This window comes from Tursiops truncatus, chromosome 5 (assembly GCF_011762595.2).
Source record: "Tursiops truncatus isolate mTurTru1 chromosome 5, mTurTru1.mat.Y, whole genome shotgun sequence".
Lineage (NCBI taxonomy): Eukaryota > Metazoa > Chordata > Mammalia > Artiodactyla > Delphinidae > Tursiops > Tursiops truncatus.
The window spans coordinates 125,394,444-125,420,664 of NC_047038.1; the positions used below are offsets into that span (position 1 = coordinate 125,394,444).

General features: G+C 36.5%; 1 protein-coding gene across 2 annotated transcripts in view; it reads right to left on the minus strand.

Moving 5' to 3' along the window:
• The window catches only part of GRID2 (glutamate ionotropic receptor delta type subunit 2), a 1,349,856-nt gene that overhangs the window by 104,948 nt on the left and 1,218,687 nt on the right, over positions 1 to 26,221 (minus strand). For both annotated transcript variants that reach the window (XM_033857390.2, XM_033857389.2), the window contains one exon: positions 17,813 to 17,979. In XM_033857390.2, coding sequence (XP_033713281.1) covers positions 17,813 to 17,979 — 167 coding nt within the window. The remainder of the gene's footprint in view (positions 1 to 17,812; positions 17,980 to 26,221) is intronic.

The window sequence follows — 26,221 nt, forward strand, 5'->3', positions numbered from 1 at the left end:
CTATAGCTGTTTTTGTTTGTTTTGTTCCACTTTGTTCTTTCATGTCACAAGATTACTTTTTTCTCCATTTCAATGTATTTTAGGTCACTATCATCTCTCATTTGGATTACTGCAATAAATTTCATATTGGTCTCTCAGCTGCTAGAGTCTTGCTTCCAGATAATCAATAATCAACACAGCAGGCAGAGTACAGTTTATAAAATGTAAGATTTTTATACCTAATCTCACGTGAAAAGCCTCTGATGGTGTCCTGTCACCCTCAGGATGGAGCCTCAACTCTTTGACTAGGCTTCTCAGGCCGTGGCGGAGGTGGCGGAGATTTCCCCCCAGTGACCCCCCGTGCACCTCGCTAGGCTCCTTTGCTGCCACTCCCTCAGTCACATTCAGTCCACAGGGTGCCTCTTCCTCCTGTTCCTTCTGTCGTATAGTATGTACTTTATTTCAGCAACTGTATTAATCTGCTAGGGCTGCCATAACAAAGTACCAAAGACTGGGGGGCTTAAGCCACAGAAATTAATTTTCTTGTAGTTCTGAAGACTAGAAGTCCTAGATCAAGGAGTCAGCAGGGTTGATTTCTTCTGAGGCCTCTCTCCTTGGCTGGTAGATGGCTTCTCTACTGTATCTTCATATGGTCTTTCCTGTCTGTGTTTTGAGTCCTAATCTCCTCTTCTTATGAGGTCATCAATCAGATTGGATTGCGCTTGCCCTAGTGACTTCACTTAACCTTAATTACCTTATCTTCAAATGCAATCACATTCTGAGGTACTGGGGATTAGAACCGAAACAAAGGAATTTTGGGAAGACACAATTCAGCCCATAATATCAACTGACTTCAATTGCTCTTTAAATTGTTCAGCATCCGTTTCCCCTTCCTGATACATTTCACTAGAATTCTATATTTATTGCCTGTGTGCCCAGAACACAAATCACACTGAACAAAAAAGATTCCTTTTACTTTTTTACCTTTCCTTCTAGAGAGTAAGCAGCTTGGAGGCTGGGACTGTGTGTGGTTCACAGCTATGGATCCACTGCTTACCATAGTGTCTGGCACACAGCAGGTGGTTAATAAACACTTGCTGAATGGAATGAAGCATTGCTAGTTTGTGTTTTTTTCTTCTCTTTTCAAATCAATTTACATTAACTTGAAACATATTAGGCGTACCATATATGGCTAATTCCACTGATTTCAGCATGAATTTTCCTTTTAGGTTAACTTTAAAATTTTTATTGTATTTCATTTTATTTTTCTGGCCACACCGCATGGCTTGCAGGATCTTAGCTCCCAACCAGGGATCCAACCCCAGGCCCTGGCAGTGAAAGCGCTGTGTCCTAACCACTGAACCGCCAGGGAATTCCTTAACATTTTTATTGCATTTTAAACTTATTTTTCATATTGGTCTTGTGGTGTGACTGTACTGAAATAGGCATACAATTGGGAATATTGAGTTAATGCAAGGTCCCCCGTTCCATGTTCTGCCTAACAGCAGTTGCATGGATTTCCAAAGTGTAAAAATACAGAAGAAAGGACAGCTTAAGAATTCAAAACTGCTATTGACCAGGTGTTTCATTGTGGACCCTCTCTGTTGTGTACAAAAAGTTCTTAGATTTAAAGTAGGACACAGAATTCTGCATAAAACATCCCAAAGGAATTTTTGTTTTAAATGTAAGGAATGTGAAAGCAGTCAGCAGCATCGGCTTAGAAACGCCTGTGTTTCACATAGTACCGTGAAACAGTTCTGTGTTTTTAAAGCACTGAGTTGCTTTAAAAAGGAAGTAAGACTGAGGGTTGGGTACAAGTTGCTTACATATTTATTATGGTTTTTTTTTGTCCCTCTTCCCCACCTTTGCTCCTCCACAGTCATTTTGAGTTAAGGGATATGCAATTCTGACTTTTAAATTTCAGAAAATAAGTATTTAGGGGATTTGACCAAGGTTGCTCAATTTTTATTTTAAGTGAGGACATTAAAAGAAATCTGTGCTCATTTCCTAAATGATAGGACATTTAATTCTCCAAATATAAGATGGATATAATCTCAGAACAAAAGACAACTCTTTAAACTGAATTCATTGAGTTAAGATTTGACTACATTGTCCACCCCCCTTTTTTTTTTCACTTTACAATGGGCCAGTGAACATCTATTCAGAGCTGGTATCTGTTTGTGGAAAGGCACCTGAAGTTGACAAAAGAGACTGGATCTCACCTATGAGCAGGCCATTTAAACTGAGGCGGGGAGTAGAGTAGGAGTTAAAGAAGAGGTGAGTGCAGGAATGAAGGCCCTGAGGCAGAAGCAGGCACCAAGAACAGGCCTGTACCTTGGGATACAGGTAGTGGGGAAGAAAGAGGTACAGGATGAGTTGGGAGAGGTGGGGAGAAGTTAGCCAAGAAGAACCTTATGGGATCCTTTTTATCGCTTCTGTTTCCTTTTTGTCTTCATAGTGCCTGATTCAAAGCTTACATATCTACTTTGCCTTCAGACATCTCAAAGTTTTGGAACTAGTTGAGGATTCTAGGGGCAGGAGAAAGTACACAAGACTGATAGCAGGGAAATCTGGAATTTCCTGTAACTCAAACTCTGCCAGATTATGACTATGGCGCATTAATCTCTCATCTCAGGGATTTTGTTTCCTCACAACCTGGATAAAGATGGTTGTGAAACAGATGACAAATTATGACTCTTGTAGTTTCAAGAGTCTATGGCTATGTGATTTTAGGTTAACAAGGGACCTGTGGACTTTATGATGTCATGCAGAGGGAAAACACTGGAATACAGCCTTGAACATATAGTAGGGAACTTGCTGTTTTCCTTCTATAAGCAAAAAAAAAATCTATTTTATTAGTAAATTTTTCGTCACCCTCCTTGAAAACTGGATAAAATTTAGTGACTATAAGAGGCAAAGTTTCTACTTTCAAGAAGTTATTTTGCTAACAAAAGAAAAGAAATAAGATATTGCAATATTTTATTGGGTTAAAGATAATGGCCAATTAGGAGGTAGGCTTAGGTGAAAATCTGGAAGACTTCTATCCAATACACCAGTTAATATTATTTTGTTAAGTCTCTATAGGCAAAGCACTGTTCAAAACACTGGATCAAGTTACAGAGAAACCAGCTGATTAATAACAAAGATTCCAGAGAGACAAAAGGAACAACCACAAAAGGATTTAAAAATAAAAAGTTGTGTGCTACGTATTCCCAGCTGAGGTTCAACAAAGACCTGCTTTCTTGTCTTACTCCAGCTCTCATATTGTAAACAAGTGTTCTTTTTGCAGTATGTTTAGTGCTACTTTAAAAAAATTTTCTTCATCATCTTAATTGTGGTGATGGTTCCATAGGTGTATATGTCAAACCTAAACTGTATACTTTAAATATATAGTTTTTATATTGTAAAAAAAAAATTGTGTGATATGATCAATACAGCGGTTACAAAAAGTGACGCTGGCTGTTTAGGAAGAGCTCTTGGTTGTTGAAGTGGAAGGAAATCAACAAGTGGAAGTGAGGAAGAAGTGCAAAAAGACGTTATAACTTTAACTGGTCAGCCCACTATATAATTTAGGTTTATAGAGTCAACACCAAAGTATTTTTCCTTTGTGCTCTCTAAACCCTAGTTCCTTAATCTATAAAATAGGTACAATAATCCTTCCCTCAGTGAGGTTTTACAAGAATCAAATGAGATAATATAGATTGTAAGTGATTTGTACATGATTGAATATGAAGATCAACAATGGAAAAAGGGGGGAAGAGAGTAAAGAGGCAGGACAAAAGATGCAAGGGAGAGAATGAGAATAGTACACAACAAGGCTGTCAGAGCCCGTGTATTAGAGCAGCAGGGCCCCAAGTGAGGACTCACTCTATGAAGCAGCAGCAAAAGCTTCCGCTGGAACTTGTTAGCAATGTAAATTATGCACACCTCCTGAGTCAGACACTCTGGGGCCGGGGCCCAGAAATCTGTGTTTTATCAGGCCCACCAGGGAATCTGGATGCTTGCTCAAGTTTGAGAACCGCCGTTACAGAAAACCATGAACATGGTGCAGGCAGTCTAGAGCAGCAGTTCCTGTGCTCAAAGAAACAGTTATCAAGCACCAACTCTGTTTCAGGACTGGTGTAGATTCTGAGGTTATAGAGACGGCGTCATTTGCCATCATTACTCACTAGGCACTTTTCAAGTCACTTCTTTCCTAGTGCTATTTTAAAAAATTTTTTCTTCATTATCTTAACTGTGGTGATGGTTCCACAGGCATATATGTCAAAACCTAAACTGTATACTTTAAATATATACAGTTTTTATATTGTAAAAAAAATTGTGTGATATGATCAATATAGCGGTTACACAAAGTGACGTTGGCTGTTTAGGAAGAACTCTTGGTTGTTGAAGTGGAAGGAAATCAACAATCAATAACAACCCTCGGGGCTTGGATCTCTTTTGGCTGCACATATTAGGTCTTGATATTTTATTTTTCCCCCTTGTTCCTTTGTATTGATAAATCCTAAATTTACATCTCTCTTCTCCAGTTTATCCAATCTCCTTTCATACTTTCAACAGTTTTCAGGTAGAATTCTTGATGTCACTACAAATTCAACATGTGTAAAACGAATAGCCTACTCTTCCTTTCCATGGGGCTCCCCTTCCCATGTTCCTATTTACAGTTTTCCAATTGAGTCTATGGTATCACACCTCTTTCTGTTTAAGGGCATGACCTCCAGAGCCAGGGTTCAAATCCCAGTTCAGCCATTTATTAACGACAACGTGAGCGGTTTACTTAATGTTTCTATGTGTCAGTTTCCTTGACTGTACAATGAGGTGATAATAGCACCTATCTCTTGGGGTGTTGTGAAGATTAAACGAGTCAGTCTATAGGAAAGTTTTAGAAGAATGACCAGCACAAAACAGATGTGCAATAAATGATAGTATTATTATGGGTAGTATGGGTATTGATTCTTTCTCTTTTGTTTCTCATATTCTCCAGTATCTGTTAATTCTTCTTTCAGATTTGCTGTAAGGGACATTAGAGTTGACTCCCCAGCATCCCTTCCACCCCATTAGATAGACAGTCTGAGCTATGAGTATACGTTCTCAAGGGGATCTGCTCACTCCAGGGGTAAAAATATGACCTAAGATGAACTAATTAAGCAGAAGGGACAGATTTGTTTTCATGCTTGAGAGGAGAGATTGCTCATTCTCTTCTGAATGGAAACAGGGAAGCACATTGTCCCTATTGCTGCATAAGCCTCCTTCATCACAAGGCAGGTCAGCCTGAGGACAGTCTTATCTCACTACACCAAGGATGGAGAGTGGAGAGGTGGAAAGAGCCTTGGTCCTTGAAAACACTGCCCTCGTTGAACCTCCGAATCAACCACATTTGAAGACATCTACTGCTAGACGTCTTGCTATGTGAGATAAATTTCTTTCCTTAAGAAAATGTAACTTGGAGTTTATGTAAGTAAATCACTTTCTATTGTTATTACTAAATTTTAGTATCTTTATAAAAGTTGACTATCTTTTTCTGCTTCTATTCTTTTCCCACCCATTTCAGTGGATATCACAAATCATTTAAGCATCTTTTTCTAATTACGACTGAAGTAATCTCTGAAATCATCAAACCCAAATGTAATTCAACCAGTGTATGTCTTTCATAACTAGCACCTTCTACCTGTCAAACTGGAATTCTTATTATTTTGTCTTCTTTCCTAAATTTCACAAAAAGCTAAGTTCCAGTTTAATATCATCAAGCTTACCAAACCCAAGGCCAAAGTCTTAATTCTTCCGGTTTTTAACTTACTTTTGGTTCATGCTTGACCAAGTCAGTTAATGGTACCACTTATTTGTTCAGAAGAAAAAGTTATACTGATTCCTCCCTTTGCCTCCCCCATCACATTCATACCATTTGCCAGTCCTATGAGTCTTATAGCTATGAAAGGCGGGAACCTGTCACTCTTCCCCATCTCAGTTATACTACCCTAGACCGACCACCATCATCTCTCTCCTGGACTATCTTTACTAGTCCTAACTTATCTTCCTACATTCACTTTTGTTCACTGCCTCTACTGGCCTCCCTCCCACCATATTTTTTTCTTTATTTTAACAACTAGGGGTAATTAATACTCCTCTTTGAAAAATTCCAATGGCTTGTCTTTCTTATTTGGAAAACATTTGTAGTCTTTACTATGTTTTCTCAAGGTTCTATAATACAACTGGGCTCAACTAATTCTTCAATCTCCTTTCATACTATTCTCGTTTGTTCACTCTGAGCCACCATGGACTCCTTGTCATTCTTTAAACATTCCAAGCTGTTTCTAACTTCAGAGCTTTTATATTTGTTGTTACCTACGCACAGAATACTCTTCCTACACACTTTACATTCAAGAACGTAATTAAACATTGCCTCCCTAGAAAGGTTTTCTGTGACCCATACTGATCCATCTTTATTATCTGTCTGAGTTATATTTTCTTTATTGCATGTTTTCCAATAAGAAATTATCCAATTTATTTGTTCTCTTATTATCGTATGTTTCCTCCTTCAACTCTCCAGAATAATGTAAGCTCCAGGAAAGCAAAACCTGTTAATCTTTTTCACTATTTTATCTCTAGAAAAACAAAATAGTATCAAGCACTAAGCTGCTCAACAAATATTTGTTGGTTGAATGAATAAACATTATTCCTATTCTCTAGTAAGTTGCTTGTGTTAGTAATTGCAAGTGAGAGTAGGACTATCTTTTCCCCCTGAAACATTACTTAAGAACCTGTTGAATATGTACTACATAACTATTTATTATGGAAAAATTTTAAAAAGGCATAAGATAAGTTTTGCAATTTTTTTGCAAGCTAAGAACTTAGAACATATTTGAAGAAGTATGAACACAAGAAATGATTAACAAAAAAGTGACATATGTGGTACAGAGAAGATAAAATATACAAACACAATGAAGTGCTTGATTAGAGCTGAATTTGCTAGGAAGACTTATGCTGAGGATGGGTCAGGAGTTGGAAACCACAGAATGCATAAGATTTGGGTAGGTTTGGAGAGAAAGGGATAATCGTGACACAGTGTGCTGAGATTCAATTAGGATAGTGACTGTGGAATGGAAAGGAGAAAAAAGCAAAAAAGGAACATTTGAAAGCAAGTTTTGGCCTCAACCTTTTTTTCCTTATCTCTATGTCCTTTTCATGGGCTATGTCTCTGGCTTTCATTATCTTAATGGAGAGTTTGTCCAAATCTATATCTATCCTTCCAGCCTCTCCCTCAAGCTCTCACCCCGCATTGTCATTTGTCTGTCAGAGTCTCTACATTTCCCTGTACGGATGCACCACTGTCCAGTGTCTCAGACTCAACACGTCTAGATCAAAATTAGCACTTCCACTCTCAAACCAGTTTTTGCTCCTGGCTTCTTTTCTGAGAATAACTTCCCCATCTCCAATCTGGGGCAAGGCTAAGGATTTCAAAATCATGTTTGGTTTCCCTTTCCTTCAACTCTGTGTCTAGCCAATGGCCAACATCACCCCTACAATGTCTCTCTGTTTCCTTCCATTTCTATTGTCTTTAGTTCGTGTCTTTTACTTTTCCTTAGTGATTCATTCACCCATTCATTCAACTAATATTTATCAAACATCTGCTATGTGGTAGGCTTTCCTGTAGATGCTTGGAATAAATCTCTGAATAAAGCAGACAAAAGCCCCTACCTTCTTGGAGCTTATATTATAGATATAGTAATGGCTTCCTACTGGCATCCTCCTTTCTAGTTAATTCCTTTTTTATTTCATTGCGTACATTCTTTCTAGACTGATCAGAAAGCACACTTCTGATTCTGGTTAGTCTTTATACTGAGTTCTTCAATGTCTCTCCATATCATAATCCACACAGCTTGCCCTGATATTCAGAGCCCCTGGGTTCTGCTCTGTACTATCTCATCAGTCTGAATGAACTACTCAGCAATGCTCTACTGAATATATTTTGCCTGGGAGGTAATCTGTTTGACAAATTTCTGCAGTTGCTAAAAAACACAGAAGAGATTCATATTAGTAAAATTGGTGTTGATTAGCTCAGAGAATATGAGAGACTGCCCAGAAGAGTCATGCTGACTTTTATAGGGAGTGCTACATAGATCTTGGTTAATTAATAGAAAAGAAACAAAAAGTTGACTAAAATCATCAGAATAAAAATATTACTATAAAAAAGATTATTTTGGAAAAAGACTGAAAACCTTACCGGAACAGAAATTCCACCACACTTAGTTTCAGGGTGCTGGCTCCTCCCATCATATCTCCCTGTCTTACCATGGAACATTGGTAAGAACATCATCAAGGCACAATTTTTATATACATTTTCTGAGACCAGTACTATGTAAAATAAAAACATGTTGAATTTCAATCATTTAAAATAGTCACTAACATTATTTCAAACATAAATAGCTTCATAAAGTGACAGGTATAGAATGGATTATCAAGAAAAAAGGTGAATGCACGCTTTGAGGTATATTTCTGTTTGAAGTTAAAGCAAGGAACTATACTCATTAAAACAAAAATCATTGTTGCCTCTGTTAGATATTATTCTGGACTACATAGACTCATAAATATTATTCCATATGGAAATCTTATATTTTTATCTTAGCCATAATTTAGTTCCACAAATAGTACAGCCAGCCTTCTGTATTCTACACCCACGGATTCAACCAACCAAAGATTAAAAATATTTGGAAATAAATTTCAGGAAGTTCCCCAAATCAAAACTTGAATTAGTTGTATGCCAGCAACTATTTACATAGCATTTACATTGTATTTACAACTATTTACATAGCATCTACATTGTATTAGGTATTATAAGTAATCCTGAGATGAGTTAAAGTATGCAGAAAAAAAGAAAAAAAGAAAGTATATGGGAGGATGTGTGTAGGTTATTTGAAAATATTATGCCGTTTTACATAAGGGACTTGGGCATCCATGGATTTTGGTATCCATGGGGGTCCTGGAACCAATCCCTTGTGGATACCGAGGCATGACTGTAGGTTCTGTTTCATATTAGTAAGCATTCAACATGTGATTAGTCAATCTGGCCAATTATGAAGTTAGTTTTTTTCTAGCTGCTTAAAGAACTATGAAATGAGATGGATAAAAGGCAATTATGGATTCCTCCCATTAAAAAGTCACGATGAATGAAAACCTCCATGAAGGAAGAATTAAAGTTTTGGCCAAGTATAGTCTTAAGCTATTTGTAGCAAAACAAGATAAAAGGGAGGGAAAACAATTACAGTATCCTCCCACATCTTTCAATTTTCAATACTTGTACTGTTTACTTCTGATCAGCTGATGCAAGGCAGCTTCAGTTGCAAATGGATCTGCCCCCTCAGCATAATGGGAGACTCTGCTGGCGTGCTGTTTAAGATTCTGAAAGTTACCTGAATTTCAGGGGAACTAAAATGCCATTCAGTATCTTAATGTGAGAGAAGGCAGCTCCAGGAGCAGCATGAAGGCACTTTGGATGCTTGCTACCATGGTGCACACGGGGGTGTGTGTGTTTAGGGAAGTGGGAGTGGGAACTACGGCATTACGGTGTTTGACAGCATGAGTTCAAACCTGGCTCTGCAACTTATTAGCTTTATGTCCTTGGAAAACTGCTCAGCTTTTCTGTGACTCAGTTTCCTCATCTGTAAAAGGAAGTTAATCATGGTATTTACCTTTTATGGTTATTAGGAGGATTGAATGACTTAATATAGTTAGGGCACTTAGGCAGCACCTGGTTGGCTCATAGTAAGCCTTTAATGAATGTTAACTATTATCTTAGGCTATAGTATAGTTTCTCTGTAAGTTAAGGATAACATAATCCATAGCGTTCTATCCGTCACTTGTGCTACTTTTTCTGCATGTCTATAAAGTAGTGATAATTTAAAAAGCCGATGCAGGGGACACGGGTTCGTGCCCCGGTCCGGGTGGATCCCACGTGCCGCGGAGCGGCTGGGCCCGTGAGCCATGGCCGCTGAGCCTGTGCGTCCGGAGCCTGTGCTCCGCAACGGGAAAGACCACAACAGTGAGAGGCCCGCGTACGCAAAAAAATAAAAAAGTAAAAATAAAAGGAGATTGAATTTTTAAAACAGTAAAAAGTGTCTTGGGGCTGAGTCTGATGTACTAGTTGTTAAATGTATTTACTAAGTAATATCCCTGGCTCCTTTATGTAAGATATAAATGTGCTTCTTAAAACATTTATTTTACTAATAAATTTTAGAGCTAAAAATTTTTAACAAAGAGAACTGACAGAACAGGTTAGGATGGAACACTGGACTGGCAGCCTGGACTTGTCATCCCCAGGGCATGTCCTGACCAAGGGTTAGACTGTGGGCAAGTCACCCAAATTCCCTTCCTGGTTTCACATATGCAAAATTAGGGAGTTTATCTAAATGCATGCCAGAGTCGCATTCATGTCTCATATTTTAAGGTTGTTTCTTCTATCAACATAGTTATCATGGGAGCTCATGTGCTTATTCCCATGTTGTTACTATGCTTACAGTATTTTAAGGGTCTATAAAAAAAAGTAGCACATTTTTGATTATCCTCAATGATATCAAATTTTCTCTTTAAAAGGAGATTGAGGGCTTCCCTGGTGGCGCAGTGGTTGAGAGTCCGCCTGCTGAAGCAGGGGACACGGGTTCGTGCCCCGGTCCGGGAAGATCCCACATGCCGCAGAGCGGCTGGGCCCGTGAGCTATGGCCGCTGAGCCTGCGCGTCCGGAGCCTGTGCTCCGCAACGGGAGAGGCCACGACAGTGAGAGGCCCACATACCGCAAAAAAATAAAAATAAAAGGAGACTGAATTTTTAAAACAGTAAAAAATGTCTTGGGGCTGAGTCTGGTGAGTAAAATGGGTCATTTGAATAGAAAAACTGTGATGTAAGTATAATGGGATAAGAGTGTTTTTGAGAGAGGCTTATAATTGACTCTGGAGGGTGTGTGTGTGTGTGCCTGAGTGTGTGTGCATCCACGTGTGTGCATGAATGTGTGCTTTGAAGTGCAATACACATTTAACCTTTTAAGTTCTACAATGTTGTGTTATAAACTCAGCCTTTAGTCTCACCTAATTTATACCACTATAATAACTATGCTTTTTGAAAACAACTGCCTTTTGAATGAAATGATACTTACTCAGATCTAGAAACAGCACAAATCTTATTTTTAAACAAGGCTAATCCAACTTGCTTCCTGCAAAGCAGCTTGGTCCAATGTTGCAGACTCATTATCCAGCTGAAATACTGCTTTGTGTCTTGCACTAGTCATCTATCTTCTCTGTACCTCAGTACTTTTCTCAAAAAAGTCTAATAAAGATTCTTGTTTATAAACGGTACTCTCTTGTACCTTGGATGAAGTGTTCCTCAAATGCTGTATGATGTAAGTACAAGGAAAACAGAATCACGTTAACACTTCAGAATCTACTCCATGAGATTGCACTGCCTGATGGCTGAGTTTGTGTTCAGCAGTGAGAATGTTATGTGCTTAAGGGTAAAGTCTTGTCATTTTCTTAAAATTTCGCTACTGCTTTGCAAGATTAATAAAACTAATCTCAAATCATATAGTAGCATATATGATAAATATTTTTGAAATATTCACATACTGGAAATATCATCAACGGTACTTATACCTCCATTTATTTAAACCAAATACTGCAATAAATGTAAATCACTTTGGTTCTCCACTGGAAGCAGCAGTCAGAGTGATTGGTAAACCCCACAGGATGTTAGTCATAAAAATAGCTCCATCAGGCTTCAGGAAACAGAGAAAAGTGACAAAAAAGCTACCTCACTTTTTCTCTTTCATTGAAGTTCCCGAAATTCAGCATTCTAAATTTAAAACAAATGTTTTAAAGGGGGAGTGCTTTGAAATATGAATAGTACATTCTTTTCACTGGTTTCCAGAGGCTACTCCTTGTTTAATATATGCATATTACATGAGAAAAGAAAATGATTTCCTTCATTTAAATGTTAAAATGTATATTATTGTCTTAAATAAAAATATATGTATAAACATATATTAGTATTCTCTTCTATTATCTCCCTTTGAAAGTGAACCTTCAATGTTCCCTCTGGTTTTGCAGCTCCTCAAACATATTTTCTTACTTTATATAAACATGTGCATCTAAACTATCTATTTTTCTTGATCTAGAACAGAGAATGTGATTGTGATGAAATCAGTTGGTTTTAGCACTGTGTATGTGTGTGCGCGCGTGCGTGTGTGTAAGTGTTGGTATATACAGTTGACCCTTGAACAATGTGGGGTTAGCAGTGCTGACCTTCCTCATAGTAGCAAATTTGCACGTAACTTATGTTATAGGGGTATCCTAGGTTCCTCCTTATCTGAGGTTCCTCCATGTCTGCCATTCTGCATCCCTGGATTCAACCAACAGTGAATCATGTAGTACTATAGTATGTACTATTAAAAAAAATCCGTGTATGAGTGGGCCTGAGCAGTTCACACCCATGTTGTTCAAGGGTCAACTGTATATATAATTAAAAAAATAATATCTGGTGTGTGAGAGAGAAGAACAATACTACTAGGGATATATAAACATGATTTGAGCAACTATAGAACAAAAATCTGTAAGCCAGAAGATTGTTTGACATATCAAAGTATCTACTAAGTAGTGGATTATCATGTTGTTGTTTTAAAATACCCATTACTTTTCTAGAAATAATTTTCCAGTTGGTTTTACTTGGAGGTGAAATAGAGCTTATGCAAAACTTGTAATAGATGAACAAGAAGGAAAAATAAGAGTTGGAAGAAGAAAAGAGTGGGCTGTTTATGGCCACTTGGATCTGCACATCCTTCCCCTTTCAGATTCCTGGATTATATGTACTCCTCTGATTTCCACCAAGTCCTGTCCATCCCTCTTCAAACTGTAACTTTTTTCTAATCTTTTCTCCTTCTCATTGAGAATATTCTCACTGCTTAACAGCTGGAATACTACACCGCCTTGTAAATGGCCTTCCTCAGTTAAACTCTGTCTTCGTCTAACCCAACACCTGGGACCCTTCAAATACTCCTTTCTCTAGATATTCTCCTCTTCAGAGCCCCACAAAGCTCGTGAGGACACGAGCTCTAAGCTGTGTTTGAGTCCTAGCTCTACTTGTCATTAATGTGTGACTTTGTAAGATACGTAACTCTGAGTCTCAGTTTCCTCAAATTTACAAATGCAATTAATAAGTGCCCAATTCACAGAGTTGTGGTGAGCATTATATGAAATACATCAAGTGTTTAGCATAGTATATACTTATTAGACAGCAGCTATCAATATTCTGGTGTATCACATTTAATTTTCGCTTCTCTACCTGTATTCACCTGCCAACATTCTCTCCAGTCAAGTTGTTCTTTCTCATTGTCCTTTCACTACACAACGACTGTTTTCACTTGTTATTTCATGTTTTTCTGAGTTTCATGTTTTTCTTACCTGTACCCGTCCCCATATCCAAATTCTATTTTCCCTTGAAGTCTTCCAGCTCAAGTCTAATAAAATCTTTTCTATCCTATTCAGCAATGATTTCCTTTTCTCTAATTTTTTCAGCATTGTCTATATAATGCAGTTTAATGTATAACTTCATATTACTTAATGTTGACATATGTATCTTGATAACGTCACTCCTGCTCTCAAAGTGGAGAGACTGTAAATATTTTGTATGTCTAAAGAGAAAACAATTAATTTGTTTGTTTGACTTCTGGTTATATCCTTCCAGCCAACCAAGTGCAGAGTTTTAAGCCAGTTGGTGACTTATTTTGGAGCTGCTATAGGCAATCAGTGGAGGCTGCTTTTTTCTCTTCCTGAAAAGGGAAAAAAGTGCTTAGAAAGTTGGGAAATAAAAGGATTAGGGCTCTATGATTTTAAGTTAAAGAAATATTTTCTACCTTCCTTTTTGGAATGAAAGTATAAAAATTCTTACAGCTGTGAGTGGAAAGAAAGGTGGACATGTGATGTTTGTTTTCTCTTTCTTGTCAGTTTTACTAATCATTGTATGAAAAATTAGAGAAACCAAGATAAATAGAAAATTATTATGATAAGAGAAGATAGAAGACTTTTTAATATCAAGTAAGCACAAAGGATAAGTACTCAACGTATTTGATTATAAGTAAATAGGATCATCTTTGAGCACAAAGTTAGGTAGATCTTTTATTCATTCATCAAATATTTATTGAATGCTTACTCTATGCAGGCATGAGGTAGGCACTGGAAAAAGACTATATCCAAGTAGTTCAAAACTAAACAAATAGGGCTTCCCACCCTCAGTTTCTGTGTCTATAAAATGAGGATAATAATAGTACTTACCTCATGTAAGAACTCAGGGTCTGGTACACAGTAAGCATTATACAGTATGTTTTATATTATTTTTATAAGCTTTTAAAAGAAAGATAAGGGAAGACAAGGTGCATGAACACCAAAAAACTAAACATAGAACTAGAAAATGTCAAAAATTTCCAGTTTTATTGCTTTTTTGTGATTCTGAGCAAGTTATTTACCCCTTTGGACTAGTTATCCCTGGTAAAAAAGGGAACTACTGTTCATTCCATTTCTAAAAATTCTGAAATTCTGTGATTAGGTTGAAATATTGTTTATGCATCTTTGCCACTCTCCATGAATTCAACAAAATCATTCTCCATACAGTTTGAAATATGTCCTTGTTTTTGTGCCACTAGGTGGTTCTATTCCCAAAGTTTAGGGTTAGCAGCCAACAGGCGAAAAGGGACTCTTTTATTGATGAAGCATAAAATTAAACTCATGAGTTAGTTACTCCTTGACACCCACTAAGATTTGAGAACAGGGGTGAGCTTGTACTAAATGCTCAATAAATATTTTTTTTTGTTATCTTTTTAGCCTTATGAATAGTTAAGGTTCTAAGATCGACACCGGAACTAATTTTATTAACAGCATAACGATATCACTCTGAAAAATTCAGTTCTCTTCCATTCACAGACGTCTTTAATGTAACAACTTTTGATGATTTTATTATACTAAGAACTATTATGAGACAAAGGCCACAGAAAACATTTGATGAACAAATAGTGTCAGAGAATTCATTGTAAACATTACCCACCACACTAGTACTCTGACCCATATATCTGGTGAGATATATAAATTCTTTAATTTCTGCTACCAAATTATCTAGTATCTGTAGAGACCAACGAAACAGAATTCTTCTATCCAAATCTACAGTCATATATTGTAGCACTTATTGGTCCTTAAAAGTCACTCCTGTACATGTCCACTCGCATACAATTGCACAAGTGAGCATATCACTACAGCCTATGCCTCTGATGCCTAACATGATGCTTGCCAAAGCTCAGGACCATCCACTCAGTGTATGTACTTGTAGCCTAATAACTCTAATAACTGTGCACTAATATGCAAGTGTGTAATAAAGAAATAGACAACATTTCATACGATTGTTCTGAAGTCATTAAAATGTAAAGCATACAAGATACTGGGCAGATAGCAGATAATAAACGTAGTTACTATATCATTATATAATATTTATTACATATTAAAGTACTTTGATATCAAATATGTGTGGTATAGGCACATAGTTACTTGAGGTATAATTAGTATTTACTTATTAAAAATCACTCTGAGTACTGTCATTTCACTGAATATAATCACACGAGCAATCAGTGATCTAGTTTAACTAGTGGTCCAGGATAAGTTGTTGTAGTAAAGCTATTTATAATAATTTCTAAAGTATAATACAATGATTAGTGTGATGGTCTCTATAACTTTTAAATTAGTTAATAAAAAGGAGTTCTTTTTTCCCTGATGGCTATAGCAAAAGGGAATGAATGCAGATATTTTCTGGGTTCAGGGAGAGAGTTTAGGTGATAGATTAACGCTGCACATATGTATAGAGGGGGGCTGGCCAGATTGTGTTTCTTTCCTCTCTCTTCCTCCAGATGTGTCCAGGGGACTAGAATGCAGAGTGTCATTATTAAGGAACTCCACAGAGAAGGACAATTTAAATTGTCAACATCCATGATGCTAATCAAAAGAAAAATAATGCTCATTGCTTAATATTGTGTTTTAGTAGTTCAATGAAATATATTCACTCAGAATTAAAATCTCTGTAAGGTAAAACACCACATGGATAATAAGAAATAGAACATTTGGTGTGACTGATTAAATACTTCTTTAATTGCTATTATGTTTGTGTATTGATTTTATTGGTTTCATTTTTTTTGGCATAAAAAACCCAGAAATCAGGTCTGGAAACAAAAAATATCTGTCGTGAAGAAAAAGCCAATTAACCGCAACTAAGGAATAAACCATCCTTTTCCTGATGACCTGGTTCATGTTAAGGATCCATTAAACTTCTCTGCTGGTCTTTTACCATAAAACCCTGTCATTCCCTTCACTCCATTATGCTTTCCATCCTCTCTTCTAAATTCATAAAAGCAATGGTGTGCCTCTTCTAACAAGTAGAAGAACAATGGTGGTCCCTGGGACGAGAAGCTGCATAGAGACCTGCAGTTGACCCGCAACTCGCAGCAGAATTCAGCCAAATCACAGCTCTTACGTTCCATCAATGAGAAATAACTTTTTTTTTTTGATGTGGACCATTTTTAAAGTCTTTATTGAGTTTGTTACAATATTGCTTCTGTTTTATGTTTTGGATTTTTGGCCGCGAGGCATGTGGGATCTTCGCTACCTGACCAGTGATCAAACCTGCACCCCCTGCATTGGAAGGCGAAGTCTTAACCACTGGACCACCAGGGAAGTCCTGAGAAATAACGTTTTTAAAGTCACTGATTTGGGTTGTTTGTTACACAGAAAAGGTGACTGATGTAGGACCCTAGAGTTAATTTAATATCTTCATTTGCTGATAAAGAGAGAGGCCTAGGTTTTTAGTTAGCTAACAGAAGAGTTATAACATAAATTTGGACTACTGACTTGTTTTGTTACACACAAAATGCCTGGCTTTTTGTTATCTTGAAATTTGGAGGAATACAACTCAAATAGTTTAAAATTTGGGGCCTTAGTACTACCTAGAGTACTACCCAGTACTGCTCTCTTTCATCTGGCTTTAGCTTTTAGAAAACAGGTACAAAAATATCTAGTAATAAATCAAAGAAATCAGTGGCAAATAGAACATACTTCTACCTGAAAGATATTTCTCTCTCTTAGGTCCAACCTTGTTCGGTAGTAGAGATAATAAAATGCAGTGATCTTGTAAATTCCTTTCAGGCCCAAGTCTTTCATCTACATCATTAATATAAAATATACATTTAAAATTTTCTTTCTTAAACAACTTATAAAGAAAATTCTGATTTGAGGATGAGTATAATTTCTTAATAAACTGTCTTCTAAATTTCCATGACAAAGTTTCACGTATACTTTGACACCAATGACAGACTCTAAAATTTTTACTCTTTTCCTTTGCAAAATTGATATGGAAACATCCCTATAAGTATGTACTTCAAAACTTTAACCTGGTCCTGAAGTTTATTTTATGCTTTGGTGTTTTTAGAAAGGAATGAATTTTGCTAACTCTATGACAGTTTTAGCTCCTAAAAATTCAGAGGCTAAACTCAATTAAGTTTTTATTTTATTTTGTGTATCAGTTTTTTGAGAATAACCAGTTATATGCAGCAGTAACTTTTCCCTTTTTATGCGAAAAATAATACTTTAGTACATGCTTTAGGAAATGTCTTATTGAACAATCACTTATAATTCCCTTTTGTTGTTGTTTACTGTGGTTTTCCAAACAAAAAAAACAAAATGTAGTAAACTAAATGGAGTAACCAAGTGGATTTTCCTTTTTCTATATTTCCTCTCTTCTTATTTGGACCACACACAAATCCTACCTTTGTGAAAAAACATCCCGGTAAGGACTGCCATGCTGCAATGCAATTCCATATCCTCGATCAGCAACAGTATTCCCAATGGTGTAAAAGGAGCAGTCTGGGTCATTGATAGCCACGTATTCCAATACAGCTGCATCCCATACAAAAGCATAATTTCCATATTTTACCTGTGCAAATATGGAGAACAAAAGAAGAAAACAGGATTTAAGGTTGGAATTTTAAGTCATATAGACAGGATAAAAAATGTTACACTGGTATATATTTAATTGTGCAAAAAATTAATAGGACCTGTATTTCAAACTAAACACCTATTCTGCATGAGAATTTGGCTTCTGGTTAATTTACAGCTCTGTTCTCTTGGAAATGTAATAAAATTGGAATGTAAAATGACGCCTGAGTAGTAAATGTCATCTGAACTGGGAGAACAGTAAATGCAGGAAAGGAAACCATGTCACTGAGCTTCTCTGAGTGCAGTAATTCTTATAGCTGGCCTTGTGTCTTTGGGGACCCTGGAAATTGTGCTTTTGGAGTTGTTACGAGAGATATTGACTCCTTTGGATTATTAGGCTTCCAAGCCAGATAGGCTTTTGCACCCACCCAGTCTGGGTATCATCTTCTTGCCTGTGATGTATATTCTAAATGAATTCTGCAAGTAAAACTCACACTGAAGAGAAATAACTAACACTGGCCTGCCGGCAAGATATATTTCTTGTCCTTCTAAGTTAATCTGTTGCCAAGTGTGACCTATGGTAATCTTGTAGCCAAACTTGGTGGGCATTGTGATAAGGAAAAAAATAATTATACAACCTTGTCTATCACCATGTAGGGAACATGACTTTATTCTGGGTTGTTTACAATATCTTTTAGTGATTATCTTTTTTTCCCTTAGTAACCTAAGTCAATTTTATCAAAAATAAATACTGATATTAATAAAGTTAATTTAGAAAATTATTACATATACAGAACTTAATGAATTCATAAAATAAACAACTAATAATTAAATCAAATATTCAGTTTGTTTATTTGCTTATTTATTTGAGGGGAAAGTAATTTCTTGGTAAATCTGATTAGGGAAAAAGAAAAAATGTATAAGTACAGGTAGAGGGAATGATGTCAGCAAAATGGGTGAATAGGAGGTCCCTCACCTTCATACCCCCAGAGAAACGACAATTTGGCAGCCATCCACAGACAAAAGGGCCTTTGTGTGAGCCTTGGGACCCAGGCTGCAAAACTCTGGTGGAGTCTAAAACTGACAAAGAATGCTTTCAGAAGGTAGGCCTGTACTCCAGTGGCCGGTTGGCTAACTGTGGTCCTGGCTGCAGTCCTAGAAGCAGCCCTATTTCCCTGTGGACTCTGCTCCAGATATGTAAAGGTAACAGGTAAGGATGTCCATTCTCATCACTTCTATTCAATACAGTACTGGAAGTTCTAGCCAGAGTAATTAGACAAGAAAAAAATCCACATTTGAAAGGAAGAAGTGAAATTATCTCTATATGCAGATGACATGATCATATGTGCAGAAAATCCTAAAGAGTATACAAAAAACTACTAAAACTAATAAACAAATTCAGTCAAGTTACAGGACACAAACATACAAAAAATTGTGGCATTTCTATACACAAACAATGAACTATCTGAAAAGGAAATTAAGAAAATCCCATTTACAAAACAACAAAAAGAATGGAAGAAACTAAACCAAAGAGGTGAAAGATTTGTACAGTGAAAATTACAGTAATGAAGGGAATTAAAGAGGACACAGATAAATGGAAAAACATCTTATGTTCATGGATTGGAAAAATATTGTTAAAATATCCTGACTACCCAAAGTGATATACAGATTCAATAAAATCCCTATCAAAATTCCAATAGCATTCTTTACAGAAATAGAAAAAACAATCCTAAAATTCATATGTAACCACAAAAGACCCAAGATTACCAAAGCAAACTTGAGCAAGAAGAACAAAGCTGGAGGCATCATGCCTCCTGATTTTAAGATATGTTGCAAAGCTACAGTAATTGAAACACTATGGTACTGGCATAAAAACAAACATATAGTTCAAGGGAGCAAAATAGAGATCCCAGAAACAGATCCACACATTTATGGTCAACTAATCTTCTGAAAGGATGCCAAGAACACGTAATAGGGACAGGATAATCTCTTCAATAAATGAAGCTGGGAAAACTGGATATCCACACAGAGGAAATGAACTTGGAATCCTATCTCACACCATATACAAAAATCAACTCAAAATGGATTAAAGACTTAAGCATAGGACCTGAAACTGTAAAATTCCTAGGAGACAACACAGGGTAAAAGCATCTTGACATTTGTCTGGATAATGATTTTTGGATATGACATGATCAAAAACATAGGAAACAAAAGCAAAAACAGATAAATGAGCTATCAAACTAAAAAGCTTCTGCACAGCAAGTGAAATAATCAACAGAGTGAAAAAGCAGGCTATAGAATGGTAAAAAAATATTTGCAAACTATATATCTGATAAGAGGTTAATGTCAAAAAAAAAAAATAGGGAACTCCTATGACTCCATAGCAAAAACATAAAACTTGATTAAAAAAATGGGAAAAGGACATTTCTCAAAAGAAGACATACAAAAGGCCAAAAGATACATGAAAAGGTGCTCAATATTACTAATCATCAGGGAAATGCAAATCAAAACCACAATGAGATATCATCTCAAACTTGTGAGAATGGCTATTACCAAAAATGACATGACATGTTATTTGAAATGAAATGACAAGACTAAGTGAGGAGATGGAGAAAAGGGAAACCTTGTACCCTGTTGTTGGGGCGTAAATTGTTACAGCTAGTAGGGAGGCTCCTCAAAAAAAATAAAAACAGAACTACCATATGATCGGGTATATATCCAAAAGAAATGAAATCAGGATCTCAAAGATATATATGCACTCCCAGGGTCATCACAGCATTATTCATAATAGCCAAGATACAGAAACAACTTAAATGTTCATCAACAGATGAATGGGTAAAGAAAATGGATAAATGATAACGAATATACAATGGAATATTATTCTTCTTTCAACAAGAAGGAAATTCTGCCATCTGCAACAACATGGATGAACCCAGAGGACATTATGCTAAGTGAAATAAGCCAGACACAGAAAGACAAACACTACATGATCCCACTTACATGTGGAATCTAAAATAGTCAGACTCACAGAAGCACAGAGTAGAATGGTGGTTGACAGGGGCTGGGAGGTGGGAGAAATGGGGAGATGGGGGTCAAAGGATACAAAATCTCAGTTATGCAAGAGGAATACGTTCTGGAGATTTAACATACAGCATGGTGAGTAGAGTTAACAATACATGGTATTACATATCTGAAATTTGCTAAGAGGGTATATCTTAAGTGTCCTTATGACAAGAAACCATAACTATGTGAGATGATGGATGTGTTGATCAGCCTCATTGTGGTGATCATTTCATAATGTATACTTAGATCAAAACATCAAGTTGTGTACCTTAAATATATATAGTTTTTTGGGCAGTTGTACATCAATAAAGTTAAAAATACAGATAGTTAGAAACCGGAAATGAAATAAAATATTCAGAAAGATGTTCAAAAATAATTGTATACATGATTCTATAGAAATAAAATTAAAATATCAATAATGTTGATAATTTCCTGGAAAAAGAGAAATTGCCAAATTTTCTCAAGTAGAAGTAAAAATGTCTCTAGCACAAAGAAAGAGCTAAATTAACCTTGATACTAAAACATGAGAAACCTCCAAAAATCTCAGTCTTGTTCGCCCCAAAATATCAGCAAACTGATTTTCATGGTATAGCAGAAGAAAAATGTAGCATTATTAAACAAAAACTATCAACACTGCTTCAGTATTAGGAAAGTTATTGGGATAATATATATTATACACGAGGCTTTATAAAATTTTTAAATGCTCTTTCAACAGACACCAAAAAGATATCTGACAAAATTGAAAACCATTACTTATCTCCTATCTATCTATCTATCTACCTACCTATCTAGTAATGCACAAATAAAAAGTTTCTTCTTTAATGATGTATAGAATAGAATAACTACCTCAAACAAGCACCACATCTTTTGGAAACTGAAACTCTAATGGCATTACCATCAAAGCCAAGAAAGTGGTGCCTACTTTACCCCCCCAAACTTAACATGATTGTGATCATTTTAGCCTATGCAATAAAGCAGGAAACAAATTCTGATTTCAAGCTATTGGGACAAAATTATCATTATTTGATGACATACTTATGAAGTCCACAAGAATCAATGGAAAAAATAATAGAAAATGGAGATGTGGTACATATATACAATGTAATATTACTCAACCATGAAAAGGAACAAAATTGGGTAATTTGTAGAGATGCGGTTGGACCTAGAGTCTGTCATACAGAGTGAAGTAAGTCAGAAAGAGAAAAATAAATATCGTATACTAACACATGTGTGTGGAATCTAGAAAAATGGTACAGATGAACCTATTTTCAGGGCAGGAATAGAGATGCAGATGTAGGAAATGGACGTATGGACACGTGGGGGGTATGGGGGGTGGGATGAATTGGGAGATTGGGATTGATGTACATGCACTGCTATGTGTAAAACAGATAGCTAGTGGGAACCTGCTGTATAGTGCAGGGAGCTCAGCTCGGTGCTCTGTGGTGACCTAGATGGATGGGATGGGTGCGGGTGGGAGGGAGAGCCAAGAGGGAGGGGATATATGTATACATATAGCTGATTCACTTCATTGTACAGCAGAAACTAACACAACACTGTAAAGCAACTATACCCCAATTAAAAAAAAAAAAAGAAAAGAAAGATTTCAACATATAGATTGGTTATAAACAGATATATGAAAATCAACTGCTTTTCTATTAACACATCAATAAGAGATAATATATAATTTGACTAAAAATATCCATTTACACTAAATACAAATATCTGGAATAAATTTAACCATAAATGAGTAGGATTGTATACAGAAATCTTCAACACGTGACCGAAGAAGACTTGAACTCATTTCTAGATAAGATGTAACATATTCCTAAAAGAACAGATGCACAATTGTAAAAGAAATGTCAGTTTTCCTCATGTTATTTGATACTTAATGCAATCTAAGCAAAATGTCCAAAGAATGTCTTAGGACTTATTAAAACCTTTGCATATTTACTTGGAAGAAAATAGATGAGAATAGCAAAAAATTTTGAAAATAAAAAATGACTGGAGACAGAATATTAAATAGTGAAACATGCTATAAAGCTTAAAAATAAAATAGCACAGAACTTATTTGAGAATAGAAAATTGGCAGAATAGACATAAAAGCTTACAGAACTGATACAAGTATACAAATGTCATATATAGACTGTATTACAAAGACTGCAATCCAAATCAGTGTGGCAAATAAGAAATATTTTTAAAAAGATAGTAAGTTATTATTTTAAAAGGTCAGTATCAAAGCACTATGTCACACCATACACAAAATAAATTCCTATAGTGTAAAACATTAATTATAATGGACATAGAACCCAAACTTTAAAAATCCACAGAACTGGAAGAACATGTAAGACTGTATTTTCTTTTTTGTTTGTTTGTTTTTTTGCGGTACGTGGGCCTCTCACTGTTGTGGCCTCTCCCGTTGTGGAGCACAGGCTCCGGACGCGCAGGCTCAGTGGCCATGGCTCACGGGCGCAGCCACTTCGCGGCATGTGGGATCTTCCCGGACCAGGGCATGAACCCGTGTCCCCTGCATTGGCAGGTGGACTCTCAACCACTGCGCCACCAGGGAAGCCCAAGACTGTATTTTCTGATATTGGAAAAAGAATATGATATCTAAACATAAATGTAGAAAGAAAATATAAATATTTGATACATTTAACTCAGCCCTCTGTATCCATGGGTTTTGCATCCATGGATTCACCCAACTATACACAGAAAATATTCAAAAAATAAAATTCCAGAAAGTTCCAAAAAGATTTCTCCCAGATTAAGTTGGAGGTTGAATTTGCTGTATGCCTGCAACTATTTACATAGCATTTACATTGTATTTGTAACTATTTACATCACATTTATATTGTATTAGGTATGATAAGTAATCTAGAGATGACTTAAAGTACATGGGAGGATGTGCGTAGGTTATATGCAAATACTATATGATTTTATATAAGGGACTTCAGCATCCCTGGATTTTGGGGGTCCTGGAACTAATCCCCTGCAAATACTGAAGGACAGTTATACTGCCTTTTTAATATATTTGCTTAGACCAGGCCAATATCAGATACGTGATAAAAAGTTTTGCATGAAATATGGTCTCAAACCTTCAGACCAGTTTACTGTGCTCAGTGGATATTTATCTTTGTTGGGAGTGAACCCCAACCAAACCATGGGATCTTGAAACAGATAAAAGAAATCATTCGATGCAACTATTGATGGAGTGTCTACCGTATCCTAGGCACTCTGTTAGATACTATGGGTCAGTGTTTCTCAAAATGTGATACTATTAGAATTAGAATTACCAGGGGATTTTTGTGGTAAAAAATGTAAACTCCAGACCCAACCCCAAACTTATTGCATTGGAATGTTTGGTGTTTGAGGCCTGGGAATATGCATTTTAACAATCTTGGAAGTTGACCATCATATGAACACCAATTTTTAAATAAAATGTTTTTGATTAAAATTAAGTAATATAATGAGGAAAAAATTTAAACATGAGGCTTGATATAATTATAAAAACTGACATATTCTGGAAATGTCTGTGTGGGAGGGGTAAAATACTTGGTTAAGCTTCCTCTACATTGATTACTCATATCTGCATATTCATCCCACAGTCCTTGCTCTCTCTGATCTTTTGCACTAATCACTGTAGGGAAGGAGTCCTTAGCTGAGTGAGACCTCTGTACTGAAAGACAGATTAAGAAGAGAAGAACAAACAGAAGTTTATCAACATATGTGCCTCCTATATACAAAGGAGATGTCCAGGAAAAACTGAGTAATTCAGAGAAGTGAGTTAGAATTCAGGATTAAATACCACCTAAATAGTGAATGGGAGGGGGGATATAGGCCATTTAGGAGAGAGTGAATGATTTTTAGCAAAGATGAATGGCCTTTAGAAGAACAGAAGGGTGGTATGATAGTTTGTGACAAAAGCTTGTCTGGGTGTGGTGTTGACTTCTAGTCTCTTCTGTGATGAGTCAATATTCCCTGGTTGATGAAACTCCCGAGGAGAGAATTTATGACAATTGAGTTCCTTTTTGAGGACTTATCTTTAGGCAAGTAAATGGAGTTCAGAGAAAGCCTGTCCCTGCATTTGCTGTCTTTCAAGTGTCTGCAGCTCAAAATAATATATCAATGTTGCATATTTTGGGGTGGCATATTCTGCTACCCCTCAACACCAAATTTCATACTTCTATTTTAGCTTTCTGGGTCTACACGTACAGTAACAGAGAGATAGGAGTGACCTTGAAGCCTCCTCTAGCAACCTACTTTGATTTTTGCTATTTTCTTCTGTTTCAAACAGCCACTCTGGCCTCCTGGATCCCCTTGCAGCTTCTTTACAACCATCCGGGGACCTCCCCAGTTGGAGACATGTTGCTTTGCTATTATAAAAGTGTTCTAGCATTGTTGTTAATGCTTTGTGAACTGTAGACAACTTTATGTATGGTAACATTATCACTGCCATTATATACATGTGTCTAGTAATTCTAATGTCACAAAACATTATGAATGCTTTTAAGAAAAGAGAACCATTAAACAGTATGATTGAAGAACTACAGTCCTGCAGCCCACGGAATGAAAACCACACTCACAGAAAGACAGACAAAATGAAAAGGCAGAGGACTATGTACCAGATGAAAGAACAAGATAAAACCCCAGTAAAACAACTAAACAAAGTGGAGCTAGGCAACCATCAAAAAAAAGAATTTAGAATAATGATAGTGAAGATGATCCAGGACCTCAGAAAAAGAATTGAGTCAAAGATCAAGAAGATGCAAGAAATGTTTAACAAAGACCTAGAAGAATTAACAAAGAAAGAAACAGGGATGAATAATACAATAACTGAAATGAAACATACACTAGAAGGAATCAATAGCAGAATAACTGAGGCAGAAGAACGGATAAGTGAACTGAAAGACAGAATGGTGGAATTCACTGTCGTGGAAGAGAATAAAGAAAAAAGAATGAAAAGAAATGAAGACAGTCTGAGAGACCTCTGTGACAACAATAAACACACCAACATTCGCATTATAGGGGTGCCAAAAGGAGAAAAGAGAAAGAAAGGACACAAGGAAATATTTGAAGAGATTATAGTCAAAAACTTCCCTAACATGGGCAAGGAAATAGCCACCCAAGTCCAGGAGCACAGCGAGTCCCAGGCAGGATAATGCCAAGAAATACGCCGA